Raw genomic sequence first — 9,798 nt, forward strand, 5'->3', positions numbered from 1 at the left:
ATTGAACTGATTGATGTATTGGGACAGGTTTAGCTTAATGTTTATTTAGTATGGCTTTGTTTAGGCCCACTAATGTCTGGGAACCTAAAAACCAAACTGCAGTTTAAATCCAGGTTATGCTAAAACACTTTAAGAACTATATATTTTTGGAGTCTCCACATAAACTGCAGTGCCCAGAGGGAAGCCATCAATGCTTATCACTACAACACCATGCTGCACACATTACATGGGGAAACCCACAAATGGGTCCATTTTTTTACTTTGCAGCTCTGGAATACATTGCCCAAAGTTTAAAGGGGTTATTTACTAAACTCGATTTTTTTTTGTGCCCGAGGTTTTTGAGCAAAAATGTTAATGTTTAGAGGAGAAAAAATGCTCACCATTTCAAACCTGTCACTGTTGTGTATAGGTCTATAGCAGAGGGTTTTACACTGATTAGTGATTATGCCTTACTTCTTGTGATGGTTCCCTGGATGCTCCGTCTCTGGCACCCTGTATATATCCAATGTATTGTGAAGTATGGGAATCATTCACGACAGCAGGTTAACTGCAATTAGGCTGTTTATTATGTCACCACACGACATGTTTCGGACCTATTGGTCCTTTTTCAAGTGTGTACAAACTGGTGTGAAATGAACATACTTATACACCACATGTGATAGTTGACCCGCCCACCAATCAACAAATCCCCAGGTAGTTAACCCTTAGAAAAAAAATTTTTGAAAATTTTAAAAGTTTTTTTAAAATGGTAAAACCATATGTCTCCATTCAGTGTCCATCTGTGAACTTGTCCATCTCCATATATACGGCATCGTGTCTAAACATCATAAATAGATCAAAAATGTCAAAAAATAATTTACAATAAAAGTTTTTTTTAAAAAAACAATTTTATACATAGGTTTTCTCAATATACATAAGGAACTGCTCAGTTATGAGCCTACCTGAAAAGACAACTTGAAAAAGCAAAGTCTGCCCACATTTATATTTTAAATTTACTTTATTATTGGGTTTAATAATTCGTTTCTTACCCTTAGTTGGCTTCTATAAAATGAAAGCTATGATTATGTTCTATTCTAGTTAACCTGCTGTCGTGAATGATTCCCATACTTCACAATACACTGTTGTGTATAGGTCAATGGGAGATGTCCTTTTTACAATTTGAAGGTATCGTGGTCTGCTCTGGATTTTGTCCGATTGGGGTTTTCAGGCAATAACCTGAAAAAATTAAGCAATTCAGGATTCAAATCCAAATAATTTGTACTATTGGGGGTTTTCCCCGATTTTAGCAATTTTTTCACCGACCTGACTGTTTCAAGTTATTTTATTGATAAATAAGATAAAATTGTGGATGGGAGTTTAGTCAAGCTTAGTTTAATACAAATATGAGAAATTCGAGTTTTAGTAAATAACCCCCTAAAAGTCTCACACATATTAGTTCTATTAGGACAAACCATAACCCATATACATAAGAATAACAATCTTTGTAATAGTTATGTCCACCATTAACAACACTGTTTAGGCACAAGGCCTCTTTGCTATACTAAATATAAATTTAAAAACTGCTTAACAAGGAACACAGTGAGGAATCTTATGGGGATGCCTCTCAACCTGAACAAACTAAATGAGCAACAAACTAAAAAGAAAAGCTTGCAATATTTATTCTTTTTGTCTATTTACTGAGTTAATCTAAAATAATGTTTTCCTTTACCAGGTCCACAATGAACATGGATTTGACAAACTATACCCGGTATGCAAAATATTTTTGACATTATTATCCCTGTTTTCAGCCTTCTCCCTCTATTCTCCCCCCACCACCTGGCATTATATTGTCTTATTTTCAAATTTTGCATTTTACTGTTTTTTAGGACCCAACTGGCTGGATAGACCTCGAACAATGTGTTGGATCAGGAGGATTTGGAATAATCCATAAGGTCAGATATGAGATTTTAATATTGTAAGGGGCGGGAATGACCTACCTTTTGTGGCCCTTAACATCTCAATGTAATTCTATATATTGTATATATTTATCTATCTAGTATATAAATATTCATACATATGTCATGTATCACCAAATTGGTGAGAGGGAGATACAAGTATTTTATGCCACATTTTTAGCAGTATTCATATTTCCTTTTGGAGTTTGTTTTTTGTTTCTGAGACTGCAAAGACGCATGTCGTTATACTCAGGTACTTTATCAAATTCAAGTCAAAATTCACCACAAATCTGTTTTCTTTCAGGCATGGCATTTTAAGGAAAAGAAAGAAGTGGCCATAAAAGTAATAAAAGACCTTAGGGTAATGTATATTTTTTACTATTTAATTTATTATAATGAGAATGTTGCAGAAAGTGTTGTGTTACACATACAAATCAACTGCCAGTAAAAAGAGACTTTGTAAACCATAATTAGCAAGTCGCCCCCTTATATAATGGATAGTCATAATGCAAAATGGAATTTGTAATTATTAGAAATGGACTTCTTTAAATGCCCCAAGCTCTGCTCAGCCTGGTGAAATATTCACTGGAGGTTTAATTATTTAATAAATGCAAAACTAACTATATCAACTGCTTGTAATATTTGCATCTTATAAAAGGCAATCTTGTGGCTTATATTCATTAATCTCTATGTAACAATACTATAAAGTAACCACCCCTAACAGAAGGGGATTTAAATCACACCAAATCATAACCCAGTTCAACACATTGCAAGTAAACACATGGAGCGGCATAGAAGAGAAAGGGGGGAAGTTAGATTCTATGATTGAGAGTGGACGCCAATACAGCACATCACAGAGAGACTTGAGAGAACTGATAACCTTTACTAGCTTTACGCATTCAGAAGCTTCTGATGAAGTGACTCCAGTCACGAAATGCGTAAAGCTAGTTCCCCTGTCCGCTTACACTTTTGTATTCTTAACATGGATTAATAAAATTAACTGGTTTTATCCAAGTTTGGTTTCCCCAAGTTCTGATCCGGTGAGGTCATCCCTACTATCAAGTTTGTTTGGGAAGTTAGTATCTGTGGTGTTGGCACTGTGGTACACTGATGGCAAAGTAATGAATTCTATGTTTTACAACAAGGATTAAATAGTTATCAAGACTAATTTAATGATCATTATTTCTGTATCTAGGATAATGAAGAGATCCTTGCTGAACTGTACGTACTTGAACGCGTTTCTGGCCACGACAACTTCCCTGCCTTTTATGGAGCCTTTTATCTACGGCCCAGCATTTCAAATGAAGAGGCGCTATGGGTAAGGATATACTTCTTAAATAAAAGCACATAATGGTCTTGCATTGCACATGCCAAGAAGGAGAAAATCTCAATCAAAGTTAATAAATATAACACTGATTATTTCAGACCCGTTACTGCTACTGATTACTAGGAATGTTACACAGACACACAGACAGATACATAGATTTTAGGCAACATATATGTACACTATAATATTTATATTTATATACACTATAAATAAAAACATTTTATTTCTATTCTAGATTGCTATGACAATGTGTGCTGGTGGCTCCGTAGACACCTTAATTAGGAGCACGCCCAATAGATCCTTGGATGAGACCTGGATTTCATACATATGCAAGAAAGTTTTACAGGTAAGACAGATATTAGAAAAAAAGAAGATAAGGACTGCACTGCTCACCATTCCCCCCTCGATTCAGGTGCACAGTCCAACAGTGTCCCCACTGTGAATTCAACGAAAAACTCAGGAAAAAAGACGGCACTTCTGAAAGTTGGGATTTATTGGGGTTCCTGCAAGTAACCAGGTTTACTTGCAGGAACCCCAATAAATCCCAACTTTCAGAAGTGCCGTCTTTTTTCCTGAGTTTTTCGTTAAGACAGATATTAACCCCTTCATTGCTTTTCATAATCTCTGCTCACCGACTTTGCATCCTATTAATTCTAGAATATAAAAATATATACATGTTCATCATGTTTGCTTTATTTATCTTTCTAGGGCCTGGATTACTTACAGGAACTGAACGTGATACATCATGATCTCAAGGGCGCCAATATAATGTTAACTTCTACGGCCCGTGTGAAGATAAGTAAGTGACGTTTATTATCTATAGGAAGAATGGGTGCCACAAAAGCAAAGGGTACATTTATTGCTCATCTCAATGCATAGCTTTTCTTAGGCATCATAAAACTTTAAAGGGGATCTCTACCCAAAAATTGCACCTTTGCATAATTCAAAAATATCATTGTAAGCATCGTTCCAATATACAGTCATTAAGAATGTTCAGTGTTTTATTTGTCTCTGTCTTTACACTCTCTTTGCACCTGGTTCAAATCAATAGTCAGCACCAGACAAAAGAAAATACTGCTTCAAAAATATATTTCCATTTGTAATAACTGTAGCACCTTTCTGTATTGTCATAGATGTTATTACTGTGTTGTACAAAGTAAATTCATGCTTGTTTCTTTCAATTTCAGTTGATTTTGGCCTTGCCACAATAGGGCCCATCAGTACAAGTAATGCAGGAACCCGCTGTTGGATGGCACCTGAAGTCCATGCATGTTTTACAAGAAGTGTACATTATAACTACAAGGTATAATTAATAAAATAGTTGTCATTTAGTTCAGTTTTCATTAAAGTGATTAAACAAAATGCACTCTTAAGGCAGGAATAATAAATCCATGCCAAATGTAATTTGTAGAGCTTTTTTCTCCCAGTAGAGACTCTTAAAAATGTAAAATCATAAATGTTTATAGTTGAAGTCGGCTACTGGAAATGTTTCATAGTAATACAACGTAGCTTGGTTCTAATGTATTAGTCATTTAGCATCCCATATTGACCCTGAGACAGGATGAGGAGGGATAGTCAGTAAAAGTATCTTTATCTTCTGTAACAATGATTATAATTGTAAATGGGTGTTGCTTTTTGTTTTTATTTTCTAGGTGGATGTGTGGTCTTTAGGAATCACAGCCATAGAAATGGCAGAATACGATCCTCGTAAGTAATCTTAAATAACATTTTGCGTGCGTTTATGTTCATTTATGGAGGAGTGTTTTTAGGAATGTCAGGGGGTATCACCTATTCTATAACAATGAAACATGTAAATTGGCCATGAATCAGAGAATCTTTTCTGTGCTTTTATTATAATGGTGTCTTCTGTAATTTGCATTAGTTACTTTTCTTTTTAGTGATACACTGGAAAGCAAGATATAACTTCTTGTTTCAGAGACAGGAGCAATCAGATAAAAGATATAGACTGTGTCTTTCCTGTTTCCCCTTAGGCTAATGGCAAATAATGTGTTTTCTCTGCTGCTGAGAAAATGCAGATACAGCCATATACTGCCCTATATGTCCAATATCTGTCTGTCTCTGTGCACACGCTACAATAATTCCAACCAGACTGCATTTATTTATTTGTTATGTATGAGGGTAAGGCCACACTGGGAATTTTGGGGAGATTCTGATGAGTTTCTATTATCAGAACCAATCGATGATTTATTTTAACTTTTTGAGATAATAATTTCCTTCTTTAAGGGTAAGGCCACACTGGTCATTTTGGGGAGATTTGGTCGCCTAGCGACTAATCGCCTCGTCTTTGCGGTGACCAATCTCCCGAAACGCCTTCCCTCATTCTGCACCGGCTAAAATAAAAAATCGCCGGCGCTAATCACATGCGCCGATTCATTTTGTCAAAGTCGCCCAAAGTTTCCACCCTTCGGGCAACTTCGGAAAAACAAACCGCCGGAAGGAAATTATTATCTCAAAAAGTTAAATTAAATCATCGATTGGTTCTCATAATAGAAACTCATCAGAATATCTGATGTAGTCACCCTCTACTGTACAATGCTGCAAAATACGTTGGCCCCTTGTAAATTTTTAAGAATAACAATAATAATATTGTGTTCTCTTACACTTACAGCACACATTAAACTCCGTGGTGCTGAGCTTTCCGAAAGGATTATGAATGGTCCAGCTCCAGCTCTAAAAGAGGATATATGGTGAGTCATTTTTTTTTTTTTTACAGAAATAGAACTTAAGGTGGCCATAGACGTTACAATTACAATCTTTCCTGGAAAAGATCTTTTTGATCGATAAGCCAACCCATATCCAAGTCTTCTGCCAATATCGGTTGGCTCGTTTCCCACCATACACGCACCGCATATGGTACCAGAATTTTTTTTGTACAATATTATTGATGCGTCTATGGCCACCTTAAGCAGTGAGGGTGGGGGAATGGGGAAAGAGACACTGAAGCATAAGGCCGGGGAAGGTGTTAAAGTGGGAAAGAGATAAGTTCAATGAGCTCAAATGTCACTACTGTATCCACTGTATCCATTGCTGTGATGATGGGCTGTGTTCAAGTTATTAGTACTCTTTAAGAGACATCACCCTTTTTATAAATTCAAGAGCTTACACTTTGTTGGCCCAAATTATTCAATTATTCAAATTATTCAATTATTCAATTCAAACATCTCCCATTTTAATTCCCTATCACCCAACAGACTTCAGTGTCCTTTTTGAATAATTCTGGCTCTGTGTTTTATTACATCATCAGTAACACTTCTGCCTTGTTTCTTTCCCCCCAGGAGTAATAAATTCCAGAGATTTCTTTATAAATGTCTTCAGAAGGATCCAGCCAAAAGACCATTCGCAAAGGAACTCCTATTAAACCGATTCATCACATATAATCGAGATGAAGACGAGGTGCAATATAGCATAGCGGAGCATATACAGAAAGGTAATGCAAATGACTCATATTCTCTACAATCAAAAAGCAATTACTGGGAAATCTTTAATGTCTATGTGGTTATTCAAGGCTTTATGTATTTAAGGATTCCTATTTTGATCACTATCCAAAAAATTAGCGATTTTAGGGAATTTTCATTTTCAGGTGTAATTAGTTTTTTTTAATTACTAATGGTTTTAGCTCCAACCAGTTCTGCTTTAAATTGTGAAAGTTTCTATCAATTACTAACTTAGCTAGCCAGTTAAGGAATCACATTATGACCATTTTTACAGTGCCCTATCATGTGCATAGATATAAAACACAGATCTTCTTGTCTAACATTAAAAACATTTTCTCCTAGGAGCAAAGAAATAAGACATTCAAGTTAAAGATTCTCTTGCAACACCTCATTAAGAAGACTTTGTCAAGACTTAGGAAGGAAATGGAAGAACAAAATATAAATCCCAAAATGGATTCTACCCTTGCAAGATCTGAAATGTGGCTCCTTTATTATGTTCCCAAAAGGGAAAGGAGGGAAAGGGTTGGGAACACAATGTAGGAGCCACAGTCCATCTACTTTGGATACTTTACCAAATGTTTATTTTTATATAATCTATTTAAATGTATATTTATTTTTATATATTAATAAAAATAATAAAAAATAAGCTGATGTTTGACGTTTGAATAATTAATATATAGTGTAAGAAAATGGGCTTTTGAAGAGTTGCATTAACTGTAAAGGAGAGGGAAATGTTTTAGAAAATATCAACTGGGAAAAAATCAATTAGGAGAATATTATTGTGGATATAAACAACTGCTAGTACTTGTTTCATAATCTTCGGGAAAATGTTGTACTTTCAACAGCTTATGATGATAGTTAGGGATTTTGTACACCTTCTGTAAATTATATAGTAAATTAACTTTTTGCCAATTGGCGCAAGAAGTGCAACAATTTTTGTGCAAGCACATATCATGGTTGTGCTTGGAAATAAGCCCTATTGCTTTATAATTGATGGGGTAAGAATGATAGCTCTTTGGGTGTAACTCACTGAGCCACAAAATTCTAACATTAGTGCATACACATGTAACACTAGTAGTAAATTAAGTGTCACGATTCTCTAACTATGAGCTTTACCCCAAAACTTTGCTCTGGATGAGACCTCAATTCTCAGGAGTTAAGACCTCACAACAGTGTGAAGTCAGGGTGTAGTACAACTGTAAATAGGTGCAGTGCAGTGGTTTTTGCAACTTAACCAGAGAACATATTTATTGAACAGGATAGTCCACAAAGAAGTGTATATAACCAAGCAGGAACATAGAGCAACAGTTGATAAGCATATACTCACAACACCAATGGTCAGTATTAGTCCCTGCAGGGAAGAGAACATACACAGTAGCAATGAAGGTACACCTAGCTTTCAGACTTTTCTCTAAGTGGAACCCAGGGGAATCACTACATCCCTAAGTCTGTACACTTAGTTAGTGTTGGACTAGGGGGCAAGGGGCCCCCCACCACGCCTCTGGTCCCCCACCCCAGGTGTAAAGCACCCTCTGGCTCCCCTCCTTGAGCCGCAACCTGCCCCCTCGCGCATACCATCTTTTTAGTATAGCCATGCTGAGAATCAAGGAAGACAGAAGCCGCTTCTGGCTTCCTCCAAGGATCGAGTCTGGACCAGCAGGGCCCACGAGAGCTGGAGCCCAATGGAGTTTTTTCTTGGTGTCCTGCCGGGCCAGTCCGGCACTGCACTCAGTACTTACACTGGGCAATTGGTACCCGGGATCTTAATCCCACTTACACTCCTCGTCTGAGCCTCAGGCTGCTCAGCTAAATAGCCTAACTATCTGTCACTCATAGAGTGACCTCTTAAGGTGAGTAGCCTATCCTTACTAGATCTGACCTTTCTAGGTTCCACTTCTCCTTTCCTGCCTGCTCAGGCAAGGGATTAACAAAATGGACCCTGATGAGGGGGCTGCCATGTTTGTGCTGCAGTGGTCCATTAGCATTAGAAACTCTAACTGACAGATTGAGAAGGGACAGTAAGGTTGTCAGACCTATCAGCAAAAAAACAAGCAACATGACTTTTATTTTAATTAATATTGTGAAGGGTAGTTTTTTATTGTCAGTATAATTTTAAAGAATCAGTCAGACAAATAAATGTTATGAAAGTACCCAATGAAAGAAACACGTGTTGATAGCACTGGTATACAGGCAAAATAGGTAGAAGACAAATAGGTAGATAAAGTGTTGACACTTTTATGTGCAAAATGGCAGCTCCTCTTAATACAATGACTGAAACCATACAGGGTCTCACTTCCCACACTGGGAGGCAGCCAGCAGCATTTCAGGGGCTGAGATGCCACCACCCCCTGACCTAGCAGAGCCGAATGTCTGTGTTAAAAAATAGAAATTTGGCTCTTAAATTTACCAGAGGTGGCTTTTTGCCGCCCCTGGTATTTGGCCATTCAATGCAGCCTGAGGCAAGTTTCTCACCTTGCCTCATTGCAGGAGCGGCCCTGGAGGCAGCAAGCAAAAAACAAGTAACAAAAAACATAAACTTAATTTATGTTTTCTCATAACAGACTTAGTTGCTACACTTGAAGCTCTAAAGACCAAACTGCAGTACTGCGCAAAACATGTAAATTAGTCCCTGATCAAGAGATACCAATAGTCTCTCTGTACAAGAGGTCGCATGTGCAATGAGCCCTTACAAACATGGAGAAGTTGTTTTGTATGAAAAGAGGATAGCCCGTGTTGGCTCAATGAGTAGCACTGTTGCCTTGCAGCAATGGTGTCCTAAATTCCAACCAGGGCAATTTGTGCAAGATGTCTATATGTTCTCCCAGTCCTCATGTCTCTATGGGTTTCCTCCCCATACAGGTTAATTGTCTCCTGATAAACTTGTCCCTATTGTGTGTGAATGTGATAGGGGCCTTAAGGTGGCCATACACGGGCAGATTTTTTACTTCCAAACGACCGATTCCAGAACATTCCGATAATATCGATAACCTATCGGATGGTTGATGGTGTACGAATGATCGTCGGACGAACGATCATCTCAACATTATCATTCGCAAAATTGATCGGATGAGTTTAAACATTT

The 9,798-nt window shown here is 37.2% G+C and overlaps 1 protein-coding gene across 1 annotated transcript; it reads left to right on the top strand.

The window, feature by feature from the left end:
• The first annotated feature begins 2,992 nt into the window (after positions 1-2,992).
• LOC121394491 (traf2 and NCK-interacting protein kinase-like) lies at positions 2,993-9,296 on the top strand. The gene is made up of 8 exons (XM_041565652.1): positions 2,993-3,252; positions 3,497-3,607; positions 3,970-4,060; positions 4,449-4,564; positions 4,914-4,968; positions 5,891-5,969; positions 6,558-6,794; positions 9,278-9,296. Exons 2-8 carry the CDS (start codon positions 3,503-3,505, stop codon positions 9,294-9,296), a joined length of 702 nt encoding a protein of 233 aa, XP_041421586.1. The 5' UTR covers positions 2,993-3,252; positions 3,497-3,502.
• The last annotated feature ends 502 nt before the right edge of the window (positions 9,297-9,798 follow it).

The sequence above is a fragment of the Xenopus laevis genome, chromosome 6L (assembly GCF_017654675.1).
Source record: "Xenopus laevis strain J_2021 chromosome 6L, Xenopus_laevis_v10.1, whole genome shotgun sequence".
NCBI classification, from domain to species: Eukaryota; Metazoa; Chordata; class Amphibia; order Anura; family Pipidae; genus Xenopus; species Xenopus laevis.